Raw genomic sequence first — 25,026 nt, 5'->3', positions numbered from 1 at the left:
AAATAGTTTTCCTTTTTCTCTTTGTTCAAAATTGTTCCCCTAATAGAGCTGTTACTTTTCATTAGACCATTTTAAATAAGCTATTTCGTGTTTCATTGCACTTAAATCCAGTTAAAATTTCCGAGTTGAAGTCATGTCTTCCATGATATTTCACTTAGTTTCTTTTATGTTGCAAGAGTGCTCTTTGTGGTTGTTTTCAAAAGAAGTCTGCTGTGGCTTAGAAAAGGTTGAAAAGCTCTGGAGAAGACAACACATAATGAGCACCCAACTAGGAGACTATGAAAAAAAGTTAGATGTGAGGTTCTGCTTTTTTGTGTGTGTGTGAGTCTCCTTCCCCCTGTTTCCTCTGGTTCCAGTTAGTTCCTTAACTGGAACTCACTCAGCCATCAGGCCACTTACTGTATGAGCTCTGTTCCAGCATTGTGTGGCATATTGCTGGAGCTCATTATTATACTCTTTCATTCATAAAAATAATAAAAATAATAGTTCATAACACAGGATTGACAGTCACAAAAATGATAAAACATTTAAATTGTGATCCAGCTACAGAGAATTTGAAGATAGCTTAATTCACTTAGAAATAAACAGGTGTTGATGTTTGAAAAGACCCTGCAGCAGTGAACCTTCTCACCCTTTAAATTGCTTCCTGGGCCACATCTGTGCTCACTTCTGAATTAGAGGTTGCAAAGATCGACGATCGAAGTTTTGTTTTTTTTACTCATGAAATAATGAACTGGTTAAAATGCTGCAATTGTCGAAAACATCTTTATTTATACAAGGCATTTTGAATAACACTGGAATTGCAGACATGAATATTACATATTTGACAGAGAATTTATTCAAATACACATCTGACACATCAATCTATCTTTCATTTTCTTGTGTTGCCTTCTGACACTCCACTGTCACGATAAAAAGCATCTTCAGGAGTTATTCTTCTCTCGCCTTCATGAGGACTCCCCACAGGCTCACGCACCCTGAACTTCTGTCACACAGCAAAAATACTCTCACACCTTACATATCAGTCAATAGCACTTTTGTGAAATCATGTTGGTCCCGAGTTAAAAACAACTACTGACTAATACACAACAATATACTTTGAACATTTTATGCAAGTTACTAGCTATAGAGAGTGAAACTCCAATTGAAAGTAATCGGATTAATCTGTGGCATTTTTGAACAAAGATGCAGTCAGCAGAAACACAAATAAATCTTCTCTTTGTTAATGTGTGACAGCCTGCAGATCAGAAGGTTTGTTTGGGCCTCTGACAGAAATCAAAACTTTCGCTCTCGGAAATGTTCTGGAAGACTTTAACAAACACCTCTCACGGAAAACTCGTCATAAAAATGTCACTCAAGACTTTTGAACTTGTGAAGTTCAATGGGTTTCATCAGTTTGACAGGTGAGCTGAAGCACAGACCCCTAATGGAGAAGCTTGGGAATAGACGGAAAGATTGCCTTTATTCTTCGCACAAAAATTATGCATGTATACATTTTAAGTATGGTTGAAGTAAAAGACGACTCATTTATCATCATGAATATGCATTTATTCACTGAACTAAAGTGTCTATTAGAAAGATCAGCAGATTGTTAGAGCTAAAATAAAGAGCCGCATCTGAGTGAAGAAGAGTTGATGGTGCCCACTTCAGAATTGCTGGTGGTTTTCAGTCCATATGAAGAACTCGGTGATGGTCACTACTTTAGAGATTGATTGACCGTTTCTTGGCAGTGAACAAAAGCAACAGCGATTAGAAATGTTCATGTCAAGCTGTCCTTAACTCAAAGATCAGGGGAGTTTTAAATCCATCTTGTCCTCCAACTGAACTGTCAATAGGCTCTGAGCAAAAACGTGTTCGCTAAAACTAGCCATACAGACTCCAGACGGAGTGATGAAGTGACCAACAGATTTGAGCACGAGAGGGAAAATGATGTAGTTTTTGAACGTAGTTTTTACAATATAATCTTTCGTTGATTGTCGCTGAGTGTTGAAAAACCTTAAAGCAGTCTTTTTGTTGAGCTTTCAGAGCTGCAGTGTTTCTGTTAGATGGAAAAGACACAGCTCATTTGAATAAGTATTTCACAAATGTTAGAACTTTTTCCAGCAACTATTGACTTACAGTCAACGGTTACCAATTAGAGACGGAGCAACAGCATGACTTCCATGTGTCTATACTTTATCAATGGGTTGTCATCGAAACGTTAGGTTTGCTAAAACTGAAATGAAGGACAGCTGAGCTATGCTGTCGTCAAATTCTACATAAGCTTACAGAAGATCACAACATGGACCCAGAACACGAGGCAACACGGTGGACGGTAAACACTGTCAGTGACCATCAACAGCTGCTTTACACAGACCGAGAACCCGAGCAGCAAGAAGTACCTTCTGTGCTCATAGCAACATCAAAAAATCTTCTAATTAAGAGCAAAGAGGAAATGCATCTAAAATATATGTTGCTGAGGGAAACAGGACATTACAGTAAGAATGCAGTGGCGTGATCTTCATCGTCATCATCCTCTAGAAAAATACAACTGAAACACAAAGGTTTTTTTCCCCCACACAAGTAGCAGTCTTTTCCTCAAGAGTAGCACAGAGCACTGTTCACATTCAGCAGTTATTCCTTTTTTTCTTTAGTTTTTCATTCTTTTTTTAAATCAAGTTGCCGTTGCCATGTTGCCCACTGGAAGCAACAGTAACAGACAAGCAGTTCCGATGAACATCAGTCTTTGAAGATCACTTAAATGCTTTCAGGTGGTGGTGAGTGGAAGAGTCTTTTCACTGACCAGTTTTTTGTTTTGCTTTGCTCAGAAGTCCTCTCTGAGAAACGTGTCATTATAGATCCGAGAGACCTTCAGCATGCTCGTTCAGCTCCATGGTGAAATAGTCCAGCGGACGCCTGCAGGGACGGACAACACACCCACAAGCAGTCAGACTTTTTATTTCGAGATTTAAGATGAATGAACTCGTATAAATGACATTTAATAGTCAGTGAAATACAATAAACTACAGCAACGATCACTTGGAAGACAAGTTCTGGTGTAAAACAATTGATAGCAATTAAAGTTAGATTTAAAATTGGACAGAAAGTATTCAAAGTCGCAGAAGTGGAAGACAATGCTAGACTGTCAAGATGTCCTGAATGTTCATTAGTTGGTTGGAGGGATGCCGATAAAACACATTATTAACAGTTGACAAAACACAATGTGACAGATGTGTTGAGCAATATTGCCGCGGTGGAGTTTCACACTGGGTTTTACTTTTGTTGTGATGGCCCACTAGATGTGTTCCACTAATAACACTACTTCAACCTAAGCTACGGAGACTCACCATATTTATTTTCAACATTGTTTCACAAACAACAGTCTGGATCACATTTATCCAGGGATCATCCAACAACTGACTTCACTAAATGTAAAAAATATTGCGCCTTTCATGTAAAACTGCATCTCATGTAAAAGAAATAGCAGCGCTAGTATATTGCAAGCGCACACTGACACAACACCTCAGGAAAGAGGGAACGTGTCCACAAAGGTAACAACAGTGCACAGACAGGCAAACCTTACAAACTAGCTCATCTACCAGAGGTGTTCCAAAAGGTCCCGTCATATTCTCCATTCAGGTGCTACCTTCTGGACAACTCGTTCAGCCGCTAAGAGTCGCCTACCGGTGAAGGATTCTTTAGGACTTGCTGCAGATCTATCGCATCTCGATGATGTCACCAGCTGGATGGCAACAGTTTCCTTCAGCTGAGCCATTCAAAACAGAAGTATCTGTCTTTTCTTTAGAGATTGGTGTCCTCACTGGCCGACTTATTCATGCATCAGTATTGTCTCAACTACTGGAACTCCTCACTGGCATCAAGAGAGAAAGAATTCTCTATCTTGCATTTAACTGAATCAGAACTCAGCAGTAAGATTTTTTTTTTAATCCAGATATTTCAGGTAGAAGTGAGCGAGCAACTTGTTCGCTAAAACTAGCCATACAGACTCCAGACGGAGTGATGAAGTGACCAACAGGGACCACTGAGACACCGACGTTCATCACTGGATGAACAAAAAAGATGAGTACTGTATTATTTTATGCTACTACGTAGGTCGACCGATGTGATCAGACATTCCCCACAACAATATGAGAAGGGAATGTTCAAAGGGAGCAAACTCTGCAGCTTCGGTAGCTCTTCTCCAGTGCAACGAACACCCTCTAAGCAAGTGCTCAATACAGTTCTTTTTATCATTATATATTTTGATATTGTTTTTTTATATTAATCAATATTAATACCTCCAAATGTTTTATCACACACAAGCGAAATGAAACTGAGATGAATGTGACGCCTTACCTCCTCCTGTAGAAATAGGCAAACAGGGCAGCAACTAATCCCACGAGCAGAAGAGCTACGACCAGACCAATCTGCCAGCCCAGGGTTGAGGCTAGTGGAGACGAAGAGAACACAGTTACTACAGTTAGGATAAGTCAGGATTCTTCCAACAGAGACTGTCAGTAGGAAAAATGTGTTTATCAACTTTAAATCCAAACAAGAAGAATGCCACAGCGGAAAAATTGTAACACTAGATCTACCGTAAACGTACACCAACAATGGACTTTCTAAAAAATTAAAACATTAATTAGTACATAAAGTACAATAATTGTGTTTCCATGAACAAAAAGGCCTAGGCAGTTGAAGGACACAGACTATACGCCTATTTTTTGAAATACTGAAATACTAAAGCTTTGGAATTGGAACAGAGAGGCCGTGCCATAGGCTTTTTTTTCAAACTCTTTTCTGGCTTTAACACTGATTTAATATTCATTTCCGTTCAGATTTGCGTCACGGACCAGTGCCTACAGCCTGCGTTAACGTTCTAAATTAACAGCCTCTTTCTAAGGCATCATCCCTTACACTTCTGGATATACTGCGAATTGTTTTTCTGGGTTTCAGGAGTTCAGGATGAGGCCATCTAACTGTTTTTCAGCTGCTCACAATCAAAGACAGATGGTCAGAGAAGTGTGCCACCGGACACGGCAAAGATTGTAAGAATCGAGGAGGATGAGCAGCAACATAACTTCACGGTGAAGTGAGGTGGCCGCGCAGCATGTCCACATCTGTCCATTTGCTTGTAAGAGCTATTCTAAGAAACCACAGATCCTCACACCTTCTCTTCATATACGCAACTACTCTCAAATGAGCGAGCTATTATGGAACCGTTCTCACTTTTGTACCATGACTGGAGAACAAAATCTTATTCAGCATAAGGTGTTGTGTTTATGTTTTAAAGCAGTTGAGGGCTACAGCTCAATTCAACTATCATTAGAGTCCAGTGACTCATTATTATTTATGTCAATCATGCTATTCGTTACATTCAAATAATCTTGCCTGTGCACGTGAGATAATTTCAGAAGAATCATTTTACCTATAATATTTGTTTTTTAAAGCCATCTAGTCCAACACTCAAGATCTATGATGCCTGATAGTGAGACTGCAAAAAAATAATAAATAAAATATAAGTGTAGCTTCACCATAGTCAGCATAGGTTTTAGAAGGCTGGCGTCATATTAAGTATAACTGCACAGTATACATGATATATTGTGTTATTTCACACATGGCTATTACGGCACAATAATACTTGTAACAATGTGACAACTTGACCCAAAGACATTTACAACTGACCAAACTCCTCCATCATCTGGAACCTACATATAACTGCATTAAAATATAGCTCATATTCAACTTAAAATGGCTTTATGTCCCATTCTAGTAGACAAATGAAGTTAAAAAGCTCAGATCTATTGTTCAGCCAACGTGACTTTATGGAGCTACTGTAGAATGCAAGAGTTCCATTCGAGTACAAATTCAGATTTAAAGAAATCCTTTCGCACACAAGTGAATAGCCTTTCTGGCCTAAAAGAATGAATAAAACACAATACATGACCACAAAATAAACTGTAAACTCAAAGCACAGAAAATGTGTTTTAAGACAAAAAAGAAAACAACAAAAAACAACTCAAAATCAAAGACATGACCAAACAGCAATGTTCATCAAGAATAAATAACTGCACAGCTAAATATAAAATTGTACAAGGCAATATATTTGCAAGTAGGATATGAGTCAAAGGAGTCTTAATGGTCAGACTATCAGACTCGATGATGAGTACGAATAGACACTGAGTGTTTGTGTCTGTTGAGACTGGTCTTCTTCTCTCTCATCTCTTTATTTAGACTACATGTTTGTTCCAGGAAATTCTCATTCACTATATAATAAATAGGTAATAAATAGCTTTTTACAAGTCTGCTGCTAAAGTTTTTTGTCCCTCACAGCAGAAACACTTGGTTGAGGAACAGTAGGTTTTGCAAACATGTTGGCTGAAATGTTGTTCTTGCACTAAAAATACGACTCACCATGGCCTGTGAAGCGGTCGGTAGTTGGAGAAGAACATGCTTCTCTCTGAGCAGCTGAAGTGTTCTCTAGCGATGTCCGTGAGATGAGGGTCCTCTGGTGGGCTGACAGAGCATGGATCGATCCTTGAACTTTCAGCCAACCCGACAGACAAGAAACGTTTGCAGCTGTGAATTGTATAAAAAGCTATTCAGAGACAATCAAACAGCTTTGGTTGTAGTCATTTCTGTTGGAAAAGACTATTTTCATGATGTGAAAAAGTGAACCATCAATTACATGTATTAGTTTGTAGTCACTAAAGAGTTGTACAGTATCTTGTGCACTGCTGGTCCTTCTATCTGGCACTACAGTGCTTCATCTCTTCTCTCGCCACACAACTCTTGCTTTCTTTTTGGATGTTTATATCCATTAAAACAGCACTACCTTTAAAATGGGATTTTTCTGGGTTTGCCAACGGGTCAGCATGAAAGAAAGACAGCTCCTAACCTAACCTAGCATGTCACTGGAAATCCCAAATCAAGTCATATTTGGAATCAAAAGTGTTATTTTTTCCACTACACTTTTGAAAGGTTGCATTTGGGCGACACAATATAATCGTTTTTGAGGTGTCAGTCAACTTGGCGGCTAAGTGGGTTTTTCACTCAGCAAGGAGGTTCAGGTTTAGAATCCAGCTCTGGACGTTTCTGGGTGGAGTTTACATGATCTGTCTATGCCTGTGTAGGTTTTCCACAGGTACTCCGATTTCCTCCCACAGCCCAAAGACATGCTCAGTAGGTTAATTGGACAGTCAAAAATTGCCTCTGTGTGTGTGTGCGCGTGTGTGTGTGTGTGTGTGTATGTGTGAGTGAATGGTGTGCATGCCCCGAACAGGACTAAGCACCGGTTAACTGAAGATGCTCAGTCAACTTTCACTGGTCAGTACCAAAGAATGGAAAAATGATATGATGCTTACTGATGATATAGATTAAATGGCTTTTACTAATCCCACAGTGGGTAAAAGTGGAGAAATTCAATATTCAACACACAGTGAGCTGAGGTGTGAGTGAGACAGGACTAGCTGTGGCGACCCCTGGTGGCAAAATGTCAAAAGCATATGATGTAGATGAAAAGGAAGTCGTAACAAAGAATTGCCAAAAGGCAATCTAATCTAATCTAAGATTCCAACCTTCAACAGGTAATTTTACACCTACTACTGTGAGTACACCTTTAGCAACTAAACCTCACTTATGATCTTCTCTCTCGCAGCGGTGGCAGGATTAGTCGACTCAGGGACCACCAATTCATCTACCATTTGTTAAAACCCCACTGAGCTATCAACTATATTGTTGCTGCACATGTGACGAGTCAATCCCTGTCCAAACGGAGTCCTGAGCTAGTACATCCATTCACACTCACACAGTTAATTTCACCACTCATTTGACGAGTCAGCGAATAATGAAAACGCCATCAACCGCATACCCCAGTGGCATGAGAAGGCTGCTGCTGTATCTACTGTGCAAGCACACATGCTGCTTCCCAGTGTCGCCTAGCTAGATGCTATTTGTTTTTTCTCGATTACCCTGTCATGTTTGTGTATTTTGTGGCACTGCCATCCCTTGTTCGTTTGTCAATTGATTTCAATATTTTTTTCATGCTTGTCTACATTATTTTGCACGACATCCATCCACTCCTGCCCATCCTGGTGAGCTCCTAAAGAGATATAAAAGTGTTTCACCTTGTAGATATAAGGTGGAAATCCCACAGCGACACCTCTGCTCCAGATAGTCCACCGCCTCCTCGACTTTCCTCCCCTTAGCAAGAGAACTGCAATCTGCAAAAACAGAGCAAGACACTCAGCCTCTTCCTCTTCTGAATGACTGAAACAATATTTATCTCAGCATACCTTCCCACCTATCGCTGGGTGGTGGTAGGCAGAGCTCAATCTGACTCGAGAAGTTGGTGCTCGGACAAATATTGTTACTTCGGGGAGTCGGCGAGGAGCTGGTCCAGGAGGAGGGGCTTCGGACTTCACAGCATGCGCAGCGGCTGAGTGAGACTGGGCCACCAGCTACAGACCTGCACCAAATATAACCATGTCAACACACACAAACCACGCACAAAAACTACGACAGTCGAATATTGGATGACTGTTGAAGGATGTTCTCAATCTTCATTATTTACTTGATTTAATAACCCAGTATAGCAATCCTGCGGACGTCACCTTTCACAAATAATGTCACTCTCACTCATTTTCAGGGGCCAAAGCACTAGCACTAGCAGAGTGTATGACCCTGTGTGAGTTTTAAAATGATTGCACTGTTCTCCATACAGTGAGTTTACAATTAAGACATTCACGTTCATCAGGCAGTGGAGCTGGTGCGCAATAGGTACAGTTTTCTCACATGCTTGTGACTGGCAACACAAGACACTCAATATTTTGTAGTTCTCAACATCTGAGGTCACTTTGAATGATTGTTTCAATGACTCCACCCTCTCTCTGACCACCTCTCTCTCTCTCTCTCTCTCTCTCTCTCTCTCTCTCTCTATATATATATATATATATATATATATATATATATATATATATTGTGGGAATCATGATATTTTACTTATGATCATATTTATCAAGTATCTCCTATTGAATAAATGCTTTGTCTAATGAAAGACTGAATCCAACAGACGCAGTGATAATGGGTAAGGTAACCTCAGTTTGATCCAGTATGAGAGGTGTGTATGATAAGGATAGTGGGGAGAGATGCGTGTATGGAAGAGTGAGTTATGAAAGGCAGGAACCATTTGGTACCAGGACAAAGGAGGAACCCAGGAGACATCTAACCCAGAACCGGTCCAAACAGCTTGAGCTGAGTCTGAGTTTGTGGGGACAAACATCTACCTTCCCCCAAGTGAAGGAATGTGGAAGATAAGGAACCTCTGGCACAGCGATGGGTCAGGAGAATGAATTATGGACCCAGGCAGAGCCAGGCAGAGATGGGACCAGCCAGTCCACCAGCAGAAGCAAGCCAATCAGCGGAGGGGACTGGATTATCTGTTTACAGCTTTCCACCCAAAAAAGGCCAGGAAATGGGCAACAACAAGAGGATTCATCAACGTCAAGGGGTGTCGAAACCAGATCAGGAATGTGGTGCCATGGCAACGGGGACCCCAAGAGCCCAGGACCAATCAGTGGAGACTACACCCCAAGAGGAACTGAAATGTGTCATAAAAGGGTCAGGGCCAGAGATAGTCTTTGTCACTCTACACCACTGGAGCTAAGGCTAAGTCAGGCGTAGTTGTGGACCCAGGGCTCTGTTAGGGTAATTAGACTCCTCTGTCAGGGAATAAATTCTTTTGGATTTTAAGTTGTGGGTTTTCGGTAGTCATTCTCACGAGTAAACGAACACGCGGAAGATACATTAAAGGTGTAGATTCCTACAATTTATATATATATATATATATATATATATATATATATATATATATATATATATATATATATATATATATATATATATATATATATATATATAACACCAATCAGTGTGAACCCTTACAGAACAGAAAAAAAAGAGTTGGTAGTTGTACTGTACCGAAGAGCAGGAATCACTTGTCTCCCTCTAGTGGTGGACAAGGAGGAGAGCAACCGCTGGTTTTCACTGAACACCAAAACATCTCTGAGACTGGAGTTGGTCAAAGCATTTCCAGCTCTGCAGACACTGTACAAGTCATAGCACAGGACTGCAGCACCGCGCACAGGAACCGTGGAGCCATCTGGGAATGTCTGATCTGTGCAGCACAGAGAGAAGCATGATGGAAAATTCAAAAGACACTGCTTACCCGTTCTCTCTTCCTCTCTTACCAGCTTCTGTCACATTTCCCACCACGTAAAATCCATCCCTGCCAATGAACCCGGTCAGAGGAATGGACAGTGTGGTTCCACTTCGTTCTTGATCGAACAGCGTGAGCACCAGGCCACGCAGATCAGTCAGTGGGGAACCGTGGAGCTCCACAAAGGCCCTCTGTTGACTGTGATTGGTCCAGTGCCTGCTGGACACTTCACTGATGACCACACCTTCTGGAGCTGGTGGAGGACGAGGACAGCTGTTCTCTCGTAAAGGTGTGGGTGGAGCCACCTGTGTGAAACGTTCATCCCATAAGTATCAAGCGCTCACCTGCAACACACCGCCTTCACAAAAACCAGTCAGCTTTAATCATGTTTAAATTAAAACAGCTTGACTATAAAAATTGCTTTTTTGATTGTAAATCATAGTTTTACAAATTCTGGTTGAATATTAAGTCAACAAAGTAAAAACCAAACAAGTAAAACAACTTGTCTATTCTGGAATTTCTAATCAATGCAAAAACAACATCACTCTCAAATTTTACTTCTCTATCATTGTTCAATGAACTAGATTTCCTCATGTTCACTAGAATCCAGTGAGTAAATAATTCAGGGCTGTTATTTAATGTCTAAGAAGTTTACTAGCATCCCTATTCAGGACCCTGTCACCAGACATTTTTCAGTGTTGAGATGTGTGTGGTCTTGTGTTACAGTCAGTAAACTATGACTCGATTGCTATCTGACTCTCAAATGGTAAATCGCTTGTTTATTTTGGCATGTCTATTTGTTTACACATGTTGTCAGACTGCTGAAAAACAAAACCTACAGTAAGAGAACTAGAAGACCTCTTGTGGAGCAAAGGCATGTGTCATGGTGGCCACGATTGTGACTCAGTGAGCAAAGATCATGTGGATAGACTTTTGTTTCTTTCTACACTTTCATGTTCCAAAAAGGATCTCACAATCTGTCTACATTCCATAACTTGTACGCAAGTGAAGGTCCAATGTTTCTCTCTGGGGCTCGTCGGTACATTTCCAAATGTGAAACTAACAACTGAACACTTAAATCAACACTTGACTGACAGCTAGTGAGGGACAGGCAAATCATTTTCCTTACGTTCTGGAAAACACTGCATCTCCTAGCATCATGTAATAATACAGCATCTCTGAATTATGTCATGGTTTGACAGCAAAGTAACTTTGCCTCTGCCAAACACTGAGGTTGTGTGTTAGAGCTCTGATCGTTCATTTGCTAGGTTACAACAGAATAATTGTAGAATAGAGCAGAACTGATTTTACTTAAACTTTCAGAACTGGTTAAACATGGGCTAACTAATAAGCAATTTGATTTTGTCGGTTTGTTTGGAGTTATTAATGTTCGGTTTCCCTGACTTCGATGGGCCGTAGGGCACATGAGGTCATGTAACAAACAAGCAGCAAAAAGGGCATTTACATTTCATAACCATAAAGTGACGCTAATAACTTAAGTTTATGAGACTGTGGTGATAAAACGCGGATTCACTAAAGTTAAAGTGGAGGATTTATCCTTCTCTACATATTGTACAGAGAGCCCTCTTCTTCATGTCTCTACCACGCTGCACGGGCACGCTTGTGTGGAACGCTGTAGCGCTACCGCCATCTGCTGTCCATTTGCGCTCATTAGACACAGACAATTTATCATGAAATACATTAATAAAATACAATAACTATGGATAAAATAAATTAGTATAGAGGCAAATGGGAGGTCTGTGCTATAGTCATTAAATGCACCTCGTAATGTGTGTGTGTGTAGAAATGAACCCATTACTAGCAACAACAGATCAGTCCATTTGCTCAGTAAACTACAATTGTCCTTCCCCCAATAAACCCCTTTGGTCCAGGTACTCACAGAAAAAGCAGACAGGTCATGTGGGTATAAGCCTCTGCAGCGGCTAAGAGCCTCATCGCCAGGGAGGACGCCAGAATCCTCTAGCAGGGGGAGTTGACCTGGAGTCAACGCTCTACTCAGCTCCAGAGTCTCCTTATCAGAGCCTCTCTGCCTGTAGACCACTGCATCCAGGAGTCCTTTGGTGGGAATGCCTCTCTGTGTAACTGAGGGTGGTCCAAAAGGACTCCTATAGAGAGCCACAGCATCAGGCCCGTTCTGGATGGTGTTTGGAGGAAGGCGAAGAGATGGTGCTGGTACCAAACGGTCACTCCCCAGCAGGAAGTAGCCTCTGGAGGTGGTGAAGTGCCCGCTGAGACTGATCTCTCTGTAGGGTTTGTTGTTGTGGGCGCTGAACAGAAGAATCCAGATGCCCTGCAGGGAGACGCGCCGGCCGGACGGGTGCCAGAGCTCAATATACTCTGCGTCCTCTGCTGCCCCGGGAGAGTCGGTGTTCAGCTCGTTGATGAGGAAGTCGCTGGTTCCCCAAGGGGGGAGGTGTGGGGGCGCATCTGTCCCCCCTGGAATAACTGAGACATGGGAAACATTCACGTTTTTATCGACATGTGATCACATTTCTTCATCAAAGGGAGCATTTATTATCTGACCATTACTTGGGTCACTAGTTAGCCTGCTCACTAATGCTTCAAGTTACTTTTTACAAATGCATTTGTTTTTTTAAATAATATACACTCATTTTCATATAATGTAGTATTAAGTCAGAGAATTTGCCAAAGACTTTTAACAGGCTATTGCTGTAAATGCAAACCTCACAGACATTGTACAGACCAAAGTTGCACTTACATTGCCCTGTCTTCTATTGGTATTTTCATGTCTCACAATTCATTGCATTTGTCATCACATCTATTTGTAAAGTGATTTTAACTCACTTTCCATAACTTCCATAAATTATAAAATGGTATACACCTTCTCACGATGAACCTTTCTGTTTTAGAAACGCACAGATCATTTGTTCTTGCATTTCAAAAAACACTTACAAATGCCATGGGGGCAGATTTTCGGCCAAGGACACTGGTTTGGCTGACCAGGAGTTTGTGGAGCCTCCCAGAACACACCCGGGTCTCTGGTCCATGTGGCCACGCCGCAGCGACTCAGGTAGTAGCCTCCCTCTCGCAGACTGAAACACAGGTTTAAATTCAATATTTTCTTAACTCTGGGTTTCATTCATTCATACTGTACTCTTCCACTAGCCATAAAGGAGTGGAAGTTGTAGTGAATAGGTAAGGAGGGTACGTCAATAAAAGTATGTGTCTGGGTTGCCAACCAATCTGATGATTTTAAGGTAATGCAATTTCATGTGGGGATTTTTTTTATGTTCATTGACAATGCTAAAAAAAAAATTAAAACACAAGAAACATCAGTATTCACAAAATGTTGCATTAATATATTTATGTCAATGGGATTTCTCCATATATATGACAACCCATGGAATCACCTCACAAATTCCAAAGCAGCTCAAACCAGGCTCTACAGCAGCTAACTAGTCCAATAGTACCTCACTTCAGGATAAAAAATTCCTCCGCTCAAGTTCATAACTGATTCATGTTCAGCAAAGATGATTCCACCTTCTAGCCAGAATGTCTATGAGACAAATACCATGCACCAAAATCAAATCAAAGTCAAATCAAAATATTACTGTTCCTCTGATAGTATCAGTGAAAATAAACACGCTATTATTATCATCCCTTCATTCTGGTGCTACTGTAGTGAGTCTTCCATGAGACACCACTGTCACCTGCTGTCCTATCCCACTGTTCCCAAAGATAGATGGCAAAAAAAGATATTGAATTATACAGTTAAAATGCATATAGGGCACTAAGCAAATAAAATAAAATACTGAGCCATGGAAGCCATAGTGACTTCAATGAATGAATGAAAGAATCCTGTCACACAACATGCAAATAAATTCAAGGACAGAAAGCTCAGTACTAAGATGCACCCAGGTTCTTGCCTGTTGCTGAGCTGATACGGTTGTCTCCCGGGGATGAGCGTCTCTGTGAGGTTGGCGCTCGGCCTTTTCCCAGGTCCAGCAAACACAAAGGCGTCCAGGGGCTGGACCTGGCTCAGAGGACTGCCCACGGGGAACTCTGCCGCCGTGCCGCTGTAGATGGCAACAGCACCCGACTCGTCTCCTGATCAGAGGAAATGAAAATGAGGGAAAAGACGATGCAACAAAGACAGATATGATACCAGACTATCACCTTTCATGTAATGCCTTTCGACAGTAACTGGAATTAGTCCGCTCCACGCTATGTCCACAATGATGTCCAAACTAACACTGACCCTATCCGTTTTCCCGTCCAACACGACGAGCACCATTGGACCTGCCCCAGGGGCTTCAGTGAACTCAACGAACCCGTCCACCTGACCCCCACCCAGCTTCAGCTCGGTGATGACAGGGACGGATGTTGAAGCGGTGGGAGGAGTGCAGTTGTTCCTCTTGCCAGGGGATGGCGCTGACACTTGAAAGCCCCAGCGGTCCTCAGAAAGCAAACACCTCTCAATTGACTCATCCCCTTCAAGTGTGGTATCATCCTCGACAAAAGCCTGCTCCCCCGGCGTCAGGACCTCGGCCAGCACCTCTCCACCCTCCAAGCGGCGATTCATGTACACAACAGCGTCCACCAGCCCGACTGCTGTGACGTTCATCTTTTCATTGTAGCGGGCAGCAGATGTGTGATACAGAACAATGGCGTCTGGTCCGTTTTGAACTGTGTTTGGAGGCAAGAGGATGGCAGGTTTGGGCAACATGTCCACTGAACCCACCAGGAAGAAGCCTCTGTCATCTGTGCTGTGCCCTTTGAGGTCCAACACCTTATAGGCCACATTTCCATTCCCATTATAGAACACAAGCGTGTAGCCATCCAGTGATGCTCGCTGTCCACTGGTGTGGTAGAGCTCTACAAACTCAGTCGTGTCCAGTTTTGGGTTGTCTGCGTTGATCTCACTGATGATGAGGCAGGGCTCCCCACGTACACCCACCATGAACAGACACAGACAGAGAACGTAGAACGGCATGATGCACTTTTTCCCCAAATGTCTCAACAGTAGGGCCACTTCTGCAAAATAAAAATGACACATTACTCATCGGTTCAAAAAGTACAATGGGAAGTGAGGAACTATTTTAAATGTTTTATAGAACTCTGGCATTGAGGACTGGACATGGAAAGAAAGATCTGTTTTTTTGTTTTTTTGTCTCAAAACTTAGGACACTTTATTTATGGTTGCAGATTTAAGGTTGTTAATTGCAGTTATTTTAAATTTATTTAATGTTTTTAAAAAGACAAAAAAACATTGTTTTTTCCAGAAAATCGAAAGTGTAGCAGCAGGAATCAGTAGGTCACAAAAATAAATTGATGCACCCAAAGTTATTAACCTTCCATTCACTGAGTCCTTGTCTCGACACACTGACAAATGTAGAGGAATACAATGCTGCCTTGACCTAAATATTACATACTATGAAACTTTGCGGATATCAATATTTATTTAAATGTTCATTACTTTGGTGAGGCAAAATGGGGCAAACAGCAGATGATTCGTGATCATGGAACTTTCAAATCATAGGGATAAAATGAATGTGGAAGGAAAAAAGAGACAAATAATTTGTCAATGACATTAAAGATTTTTAGAAAGTGAGCATGAGAGTATAATGTCAGATACAGCCATCTTAGGGAATGCAGAGTTCCAACCACCAGTAAACTAGACGTAAATTGAAACGCAAGACATGGCTGAAAACACAAAGGCTTTTTTAAAGGTTTGTGCTCTGATGAAATGGGAGAGACCCACGAAAACGACCATATACAGCTGGATATGCACAAGGTTCCACGATGAATCAGACATAGTGGAGTTGGGGCTGTACTGTAGATAGGATTGGTCATCATTACAAATCATTACATCATTTAATCATTACAAAAACGATGACCAATTCAGGAGTTTTATTTGGTGGCCACTCACTTACTTTGAGAACAATTTGTGTCATTTGTCAAAAACCTTATTGTACCACAATATACATTGTGGTATATATATATATATATATATATATATATATATATATATATATATATATATATATATATATATATATATATATATATATATATATATATATATATATATATATATATATATATATATATATATATATATATGCTCGAACCCTAATATTATTATTATTATTATTATTAATAATAATTTTGAGCATCCTCATACAAAGAGGTGATGAACGGAAGGACAGACACTTGTGTGTTGCCTTCAGGGTGCACGTCTTGTGCATGACTCATGTAATGTTGCGAAACACGCTAGCGAACTGATGGAAAGTTGGCATGAATCACCGTGGCGTTTCAGGGTCTAAATTGGGTGGCAACCCACTAAATAACACGTTAATGTCACTTTGGCTAACTTCCGAGCGTGTTTTGCTCAAATAAAGCTCGAAAACAACAAACTGTTGCAGATGCTAAAACGTTAGTTCACGCGTCACTTTCCGCCCCGGAGGAAAAACCTGAACCCAAAATGCTTCTTGGATTTCAAATGATGACATCCCTCATCGCGCAACACTTTTATTCCGGTCACGGTTCGGCAGCCATGCCCGCATCTCTCCGACTAAAGAAACGAGCCTGACAGTCCGGTTCGGTTCGGGTGAGAAGCTCCACTTACTGCTTCCGTTGCGGCGCGCTGCACCGTCGAAAGACGCCGAGTTTGAAAGGCAGGTAGGTCCGGAATGATGAATAAGAAAGTGAAAGTTTGTGCTGCGAGCTTCGCCGCTCCCTTCATTCACAAAGCAACACTTTCTCCCCCCTAAAGTGTGGGCGGTCGGTCAGTCTGTGAGGGGGGTGATGGTGTCTGCCAGCCTTTCTTCTTCTCTCCCTCCACCATTCACACTTCCACAGCTGAGCCAGAGCGGGGAGAAAGACTCGACTGTGGATATTACCCTGCCTAAATACCAATCCCGCCACCAATAAACCCCCATTTTTTCATCATGCCACTTTCTATACAGTGACAAACTGAAAATGTCAACCTTTGTGCAACATTTGTCACAGTGTTTCCATTCAGATATAGTCAATTTGAATTCCAATTCTTTGTTGATGTTGAAGAGCAAAACTATATGAACTCAGCGTATCATCATATTGGACAGAAATACCTTACAAAAGCAGCACGATATGGCAGTTATTTTAAGGATTTTAAATCAATTACATTTCATTTAAATAATATTGGATTCTTCCATTTATATAATCGTTCTGCCCAGAAGAAGCTCTCTTAAAACTGATAATTCAAAACAATTTTAAGTGCAACAATAACAGTTCAGATATATGACAGAGAGGGTATTTATAGTACATCTATATGGCTGGATTCAAAATTCAAAAAGATGCTCTTGTTTTTCTTTTCTGACCTATCTTTCTTGATACAAACAGCTCCCTAGATAGTTTGTCATGCTGCACACCGGTGCAGCACAATTTAGGGGTCCAACATGTAAAAAGAATGTGGCCGGCATAGAGGAATTTCTGGTTTACCCTTTGGGAATTTTGTTCAAACTCCCAACTGATATGTGTCCTCTCTCTTCTGACAGGGCAACTGGGTGCTCCCCGAGCAGCCATTTTTATCAGCCTGGTGAGTGGAAGTGGGTTAACATATGATGCTCACATTCAATACAAAGATGAGCCATCGACCGCACCTCACCTGACTTTCATTCTCTCTGAATGAGTTTTTATCTTTGAAGCCATCTAACGAATTTTATTAAAATGAAAGGAAAACAACGTTAAGTCCTATTAAAAATCCGACTTCTACTGCAAAACTATCAAATTTAGAAAATTGAAGACGTCCCGCGAACTTGAACACTAATATTCATCTGGTGCATGTTGACACAAACTGTGAAAAAGTTTTTCACACATTTAGAAAACTTCCCTAAACCAGCCTGACAGAGAGCAGCTGAATCATTGTACACCAGACAGTATTTAACTATGAATATTTCATATGTGTATTTTGACAGCATCCAACCGTCCACCTGGTGTATAATGAACTCTTTGTACATCGATCTGCGCTATTATCATGTCATTATGCTGAGTGTCCCAATTGTGGGAAGAACACAGACGGTCTAATTTAATTTAATGGGCAGTTATCTTTCAGATTATGCAACCAAGACAATAGTTGTGTTTATTGCCGAAGGCTGTTTATTTACTTACACAAATGACTTTTGCTGGAAGCCGCTTGTCTCTGAAGGGCACAGATTTACATGTCTCTCGAGACTCTTAGGAATGTGTACCAGATGTTTCAGAGTGTTTCCGCAAGTCAGCAAATGGAACTCCACTCAAGTGGCTGCAAAAGGTCATTGGTCATGAGTTACAGTCATAAAAATATTGTATGTGATGAAACTGATGACTCAACACTTATGCTGAAATGACTGTCTCATGAGGAGTGAGGTTGAACAGTTTTTGGAATAATAGTGTGTTTAACTCTATTATCCCTCAAGTACTTAACTTGTCCTCAACAAAAGCAAGCTTGTTCTTCTCATGACATACCAGCCATACACACACCAACCATCAGAACAAGAAAACAAAGTTTATTGGCATGTCCAGTCAACGACTTGTGACGATTCTTTGTTTTAGTTTGAATCTGTATTTAGTAACAGTGAAGAAACGATGGAATTACTGAAAGAAACACAGAGAGGAAATGGCACAAGAAGACAGACTTAAAGGAAGCCGTTGCAACATTCAAGAAGTAAACGCACCAACAGGGGAAGTCGCAGAAAAAGGAACCAAATGGGTGAAAATTCATTACACTCAGCTATCGTGATCAGCGAACATAATTAATCTTAATGATAATGAAAAGAAGGAGAGAAAGGGTGGGAAGGTTTTTTATTATTCACTCAGTGCAGCATACCAGCAAGTTGCCAGCAAGTTACAGTACTTTCCTGACCTGATGAAACTTCAGGTTCTCAAATCAGTGGCAGGCTAAACACGTGGTATTGGATGACCCAACCAGAATCAGATGATCCCGGTCGCCCACTAAAATAGTGTAAAGAGGGGAAGAAACAAGTGGCAATGAGAAAGACGCATTCGTTCCCCCCCAAAAAAAGATGTGAGTTCACTTCCAAGATGGTTCAAGTGAACCAAACCTCAGAAGAGATGCGTGAGCATCAAGCCCAATGGAGCATGCCTCGTGGTATGTAGTTAAAAAGTGGCAGAGATGATGTCATCTTCATGCTCCTTACTAATCCTGTATATGACAGCAGTCATCATTCTCTGTAAGTTGTTACTGCATATGCTGTAAATTGGACATAAAGATAATGTCATTCTGGAAGTTGAGGTTAAGGTCTCCATGGACAGTGATGTTTACCAACAACATAGTGATTTGTAGTAGGGTTAAGGAGGAAGTAAAGAGGAAGTTGGTGAAATGATTTTGTAATGGAGTTTTATTGAACATATGAATTTGTGTGCGTCGGTGCGTGACTTGGAGGCAGGTGAAACAGAATCATCCAGTCTAATGGATGGGACCCAAAAGAGAAGATATATGGAGAGTGGTGGAGACGACTGTCTGGGTGCTCCGTGATAGAAGAATAGCAGCTAACTTGAAAGCTCAGCTCGATAGAGCAATAGTGAGACCTGCCATGATATAAGGTTTAGTGACAGTATCTCTGACTCAAAGGCGGGATGCAGTGTAGAAGTAGTAGTAGAAGACTTGAAGATGCTCAGGTTTTCATTGGGAGTGCATAGAAAGGTTTCATGGGACATGCTGGACTATGAGTGTTGGAGTTGGAGGGAAGTAAAAGGAGAAGTGGAAGAGGCACAATGGAGGTTCGTGAATGTGGTATATCGGTAGGATATGAAGAGGATCTATGTGACCAGGGCGGTTTATGCGGAGAAGACCGACTTGCTGTGGTGAACTCTGATGGGAAAAGCCAAAAGCATATATATTTACTTCCCACCTGGCCCTCATCCTTCTTTAGCTTCCTTTCCCATCGGTGGTTGGCACAGTAAGTCAGCCATGTCGGGTGCATCCTCTCTGGTCACATAATTCCTCTTCATGTCCACCTTTATGACATCCATGAACATCATTGGCTGTCTTCCTCTTCTTTTATTTTATTGCTTCCATTATTATTATTATTATTATTATTATTATTATTATTATTATTATTATTATTATTATTATTATTATTATTATTATTATTATTATTATTATTGTCAGACTGGCATCAACACCAGTGCAGACTCAGGGACATTTCCTGATCTGTATCTTCAGTCTAGCAGCACAGTCTGTGGAAACAATTAGAGTTGGCGCAAAAAAGGGAACCAAAAATGCATTTCAGTGTCTGTGTGACTTCATTTGATCACCACATCTTTTCTTTTCCAAAATGTTTTATGTATTTATATTGTGACACTTGACTTTTGTGCCAGTGGTTGAATATATTTGAACTATGTGAGAAAGACGATGGTCATGAGACATATGCTGCCTTTGGAGATGGACCAAAACAGACCAGCATGAGTCAGTAATAATGATATATATATATATATATATATATATATAAAGCTAATAGTATGACAGGATTGTTAATACAGTGCAGTGCCAGTCAGGCAAGTCACAGAGAACTTCAGCAAAAGCCAAAAATCAATAATAAAACACTGTTAGTTTGTGTTACTAGTATACCTGTAATATGCCATGATCGAAGGGTTTGAGCAGCACATTGTTCTGTTTAATTGTGAAAGTTCTACGTACAGTTTGAGTCACGTGCAAAAATATAAATATGTTTTAACGAAATTGTGAATTAACAACCTGTCAACATTCTTACTGAAAATGTGACCATTCAACGGTATTAAATGTGACTTAAATTACAGCATGCTGCCTATTTTCTTTCTTAATTTAAGAAAGAAAATATGTTCACTGAATTTATGTGAAGTATTTTTCTGTATCTAAATAGCAATACCAACTCTCGCCACAAGATAGAAGCCTAACCATGTGGCGCAATGACAATGGCTCATAAAATAACTGGGGGGCTGTGGAAAGTGTAACCAAGCGCAAATGACCCGAAATACTAAAACCATATTCCATATGTCATAATTATTATGAAGATACGTCTGTAGAATCACACTTCATTTATTTATTTTTTGAAACTCTGGTGATGAGCACGATGAGATCAAAAGCTTTCTTTCAATACTAGGGTTAACTTTACCAGATGCATAGTGATCACTTGAGGTAGTTGCAGTGCAGTAGTTCTCTGTGGTAGTTCTCTCATAGGTTCTCTGAAGGCGTGTGTGTTTGCGTGTGAGTATGTGTCTACACTGGTTTTGATTGTGTGTGACTGATGGACAAGTCGGTATCTACTCAGAAGACCCAACAAAAGGTCAGTGGAAATGTTAATGATGCACACGCACAGCGAGGTTGGAGCGGTGAATTAACATTTCACATTTTATTGAATTTCTGTCTGCACTCAGCCCACATCCAAGAGTGAAGGCTCAATGTCAAGGCAGATTAAATATATCAGGCTGTTTTTGTTTGGATGACTCACTCCGCATCTGTCATGGAGTCTGATTCACCAGCACCGAAGACTCTCTCCAGCCGCAGCACTACTACCGTATGAGGAGTCATGTAAATTGAAGCTTTAATAGAGATGGCTCCACCTGGATCCTTAAAAAGTCAATGCAATGTAATAGCTACACTAGTAAATAAACACGCTCGCCCCATTATTAATCACGCCTGTAATGACCTCATTCTAAAAGCGAAATCTCCACCTGAGCAAGAGTGGATGATCCAGCAGTCTGTGTGAGCTGACCATGGCTTCTCATCCGGCTACTTATAGAAAGTGTGAATCACACATCACGCGAGTGGACGTGAACAAGTGGGCTGTCATGTCACCTGAATGATTGCTGTGAGGTGTTTCCATCATTTCCTGTCAAAGCGGATGAGCCTGAAGCATGAAGTGACCTTCAACAGCGGCGTGTTGAGGATAAACTCACCCAGTGGGAGTCTGAGAGCCGCTAGCAGACAGATCAAATAGGAGAGCTGGAGCCCTCGAATCAATGCAGGCTGCACACTGAAGACCACCCACAGTGAATGATGTACACCACATACAGAAGAGAGCTGAAGGGAATTTTGACATTTTGAGGAAGCATGTTTGATACCACATCCATCTTATCCCCCTGGAGATAAAACACGTTCTATGTTATAGACTCAACATGTGTGGCAACAAAAACATTTGGCAAAATCTTTTTTCTAGGTCGGATATCATTGCACTTGAACATTAGTTTGGAATCAACTTAAAAAGAAACTAAAGTGATCAATAGTTTCTGTGCATCACTGATCCAACCCTCACCCTCTATCCAAACCTTGTCCACCGATTGCTCTGTCATCTTTACACCCCTAACTTCTCTCTGTCTCTCACACTCTCAGAGATGGTGAACTATGTGGTAGAGGTCGGCTGTAGGATGGCCCACAACATACTTTGTGGGTTCCATACCTCTGAGCTAGGATTATCAAAGCAAGTCCAACTTCGGTTTAACATATCGTAGGACTGATGTAACACATGAGATAAATGGAAATATCTCCGGGATGGTAAACCTTTAAGACTTTTATGACCTTCTTCGCCCTCATAACCAGGGCACATGGGCCCTATTATGGTTTAACCTGTTTTAAGAATTATCTGGATGATGGAGAGTGACCTCAAAATATACTGAAGTGTGAAAGAACCACTTTCATCCATTGCAGTGCACTTTACTTTTAAAAAGAACCAGCACGGTGCCGACACGAAACATATACTTTTGCCGATTTCTTTTGCCAACAGATCTTATTATGCTAGAACTTACGTCATAAGCTATAAGCAGGTGGGCGGGGGCCAAGGTGCGCTGGAGGCGGAGTCAAGTGGGTGACATAATAAATCGTAACCTCTAGTTCACCAGGTTTTCAGATAGAGATGAACTTTATAAAGCAGTAACTACAAAACTAAGCATCATCATGATGAGGGTGTTGCCGCATCATGGACAAGAGGACTTCAGCTTTTGAAACATATGCATAAGTGGAGCTTTAATTTTAGGACTTAAATAATCATGTGCCATGTGTCAAGCTATTTATATGTTTTTCATGTCTTGGTTCTGTATGTATGGAAATAGAGCCAGACCCGTGTTTATTTGTCTCACCCAAAAGTGCTCTGTATGCTGTTGATCCTCCAGGCTTCCCTGGTGTGCCTCAATTCTTCAGCTCATTACCCCCGACAGACATTGAATCTGGGACACTACGGCGACAAAGAGGGTTTGTGTCCAAATGCACGAATGGGAGGCTGGAAGAAAAGAGGGGTGTGGGGGCGGGTGTTTGTGTGTTGATGGCTGGGAATGAAATAAGAGTGGGCAGCTATCCTTCACTGGGCATGTAAAAGTATCATAAGTGATGGAGATCATTCGGCATTGATGAACAGTGTGTTTCTCATTCGGTCCCTCCTTCTTCTCCTTCCTCCTGTTCTGCAGGCACAGAGAAAGCTTTCTACCACCCAGAGAAACTCATCAGCATTCAGCATGCACTGTGATCTCCCTGCACCTAATCACGTGAGCTTAATGCATGTGTGTCCATGATGAGTGCGTGTGTGTGTGTGTGTGTGTGATGGAGGAAGAGAGAATCCCCCTCTGTTGATAGTGTAGCCTCAAGGTCAAGGATAGAGAGTGGAGCTTGTGTGAGCCAAACGTCGAGGCTTGCCGGGGGATTTTGTTAATGGCTGTGAAGGCATCACTGGTATTTTTCTTCTAGACCAGATGTTTGCTGGATTATTGATCACAAGGTTTATCTCTCAACCCGAGCTGCCTCTGCTCTTTACGTGAGCAGACGTTGGTGTTAGAAGTCCGCCTCTAATCTGGGTGGAATAATCCATAAGGTTTAGCCACTGTGAGAGAACGGGAGGTGTGAAGGCAGAAGCTTGGCCACAAGACGATCCACTGCAAGACTGCAGTCATGTTTGATGTAGTTCCCATGGCAACCAGTGACGGTGCCGCACCTGACCTACATATGTGCGGTATGTACACAAACAAGCGCCAACCATCTGGGACAGCAAGAGTGTGACTTCAGGGATGTGCTGCAAAGGAAATAGAGATGTTCAGCAATTTGGACAAAATGTCGGTGAATAATGTCTCTGTGTGCACCGTGATGGACCGGTCTAACACATCCCCTGTTACTCACCCACTGAAGATGAATTTGGAGACAGTTAAACGGGACTGACATGCAGCCCAAAAAATGTTAACGATAAACTTTGCCATTCTGAAAAAAATAAATATTACATTTTCATTACATTTGACATATTATATTCTCTCTCGATAGCCCAACTGTTTGATGGTGAAACTTACCAGTAAATAGTTACCGGTAAAAAGTTCTGTTCTCTGCATTACTTCAATCTGTCTTCAACATCAACAAAAAACATGTTTATGTTTAAATATCACTTAAATAGCTGGGCAACTCAGTGTTTCACATATGTCACGAAAATGGTTGTGTTCTGAACCTCATGGACTGTGTTCTGCCTGTTTTATTTTGGGGTTCAATTCAATCCAAGAGATTTGTAGCTTCATGGTGGCTAGCAAATGACGTGGCAGAGAATGCCAAGACGGGGGGAAAGTTTTTGCCTAGGGCAGCATCGCTATGGAAACCCTGCCTGTACTGATCCCTGAGCCGACCCAAGTCAGGCAATGGTTTCTGAAAACGTATTGTCTCTGTATCAACAAGTGTTACTATTGAGAGCGTCTTATATATGGTAGAAAAGCACCCAGAAAGCACAAACCTCCAATAAAGAATCCCTTAAAGAACTAAAACTTAATTCTGTGACTGGGAATCAAACCCCAACCATGGTGGCGTGAGCACCACATCCTAAACCCTAGACCGCCAGGGGGCATGGAGACCTCAAAAGAGAATATAT

The 25,026-nt window shown here is 41.3% G+C and overlaps 1 protein-coding gene across 1 annotated transcript; it reads right to left on the bottom strand.

The window, feature by feature from the left end:
* Positions 1-761: 761 nt before the first annotated feature.
* On the bottom strand, positions 762-17,019 carry si:ch211-183d21.1 (uncharacterized). Its single transcript, XM_053865282.1, has 12 exons — positions 16,806-17,019; positions 14,354-15,211; positions 14,104-14,284; positions 13,130-13,269; positions 12,096-12,661; positions 10,227-10,500; positions 9,958-10,153; positions 8,274-8,446; positions 8,106-8,201; positions 6,394-6,558; positions 4,336-4,426; positions 762-2,895 (listed from the first exon to the last, which is right to left on the bottom strand). Exons 2-12 carry the CDS (start codon positions 15,168-15,170, stop codon positions 2,832-2,834), a joined length of 2,763 nt encoding a protein of 920 aa, XP_053721257.1. The 5' UTR covers positions 15,171-15,211; positions 16,806-17,019; the 3' UTR covers positions 762-2,831.
* Positions 17,020-25,026: the final 8,007 nt, after the last annotated feature.

This window comes from Synchiropus splendidus, chromosome 5 (assembly GCF_027744825.2).
Source record: "Synchiropus splendidus isolate RoL2022-P1 chromosome 5, RoL_Sspl_1.0, whole genome shotgun sequence".
Classification (NCBI taxonomy): Eukaryota; Metazoa; Chordata; class Actinopteri; order Syngnathiformes; family Callionymidae; genus Synchiropus; species Synchiropus splendidus.
This window is presented reverse-complemented; position numbering and strand designations above follow the sequence as displayed.

What these genes read in the sequence shown, in the direction of transcription:
- si:ch211-183d21.1 (XM_053865282.1), bottom strand. Translation starts at nt 15,170, where the DNA reads ATGCCGTTCTACGTTCTCTGTCTGTGTCTGTTCATGGTGGGTGTACGT. An exon ending in CGAAAGGCATTACATGAAAG is followed by an intron (nt 14,285 to 14,353) that starts GTGATAGTCTGG and finishes TCCTCTGATCAG; the next exon opens with GAGACGAGTCGGGTGCTGTT. An exon ending in AATCTGCCCCCATGGCATTT is followed by an intron (nt 12,662 to 13,129) that starts GTAAGTGTTTTT and finishes CCCATGTCTCAG; the next exon opens with TTATTCCAGGGGGGACAGAT.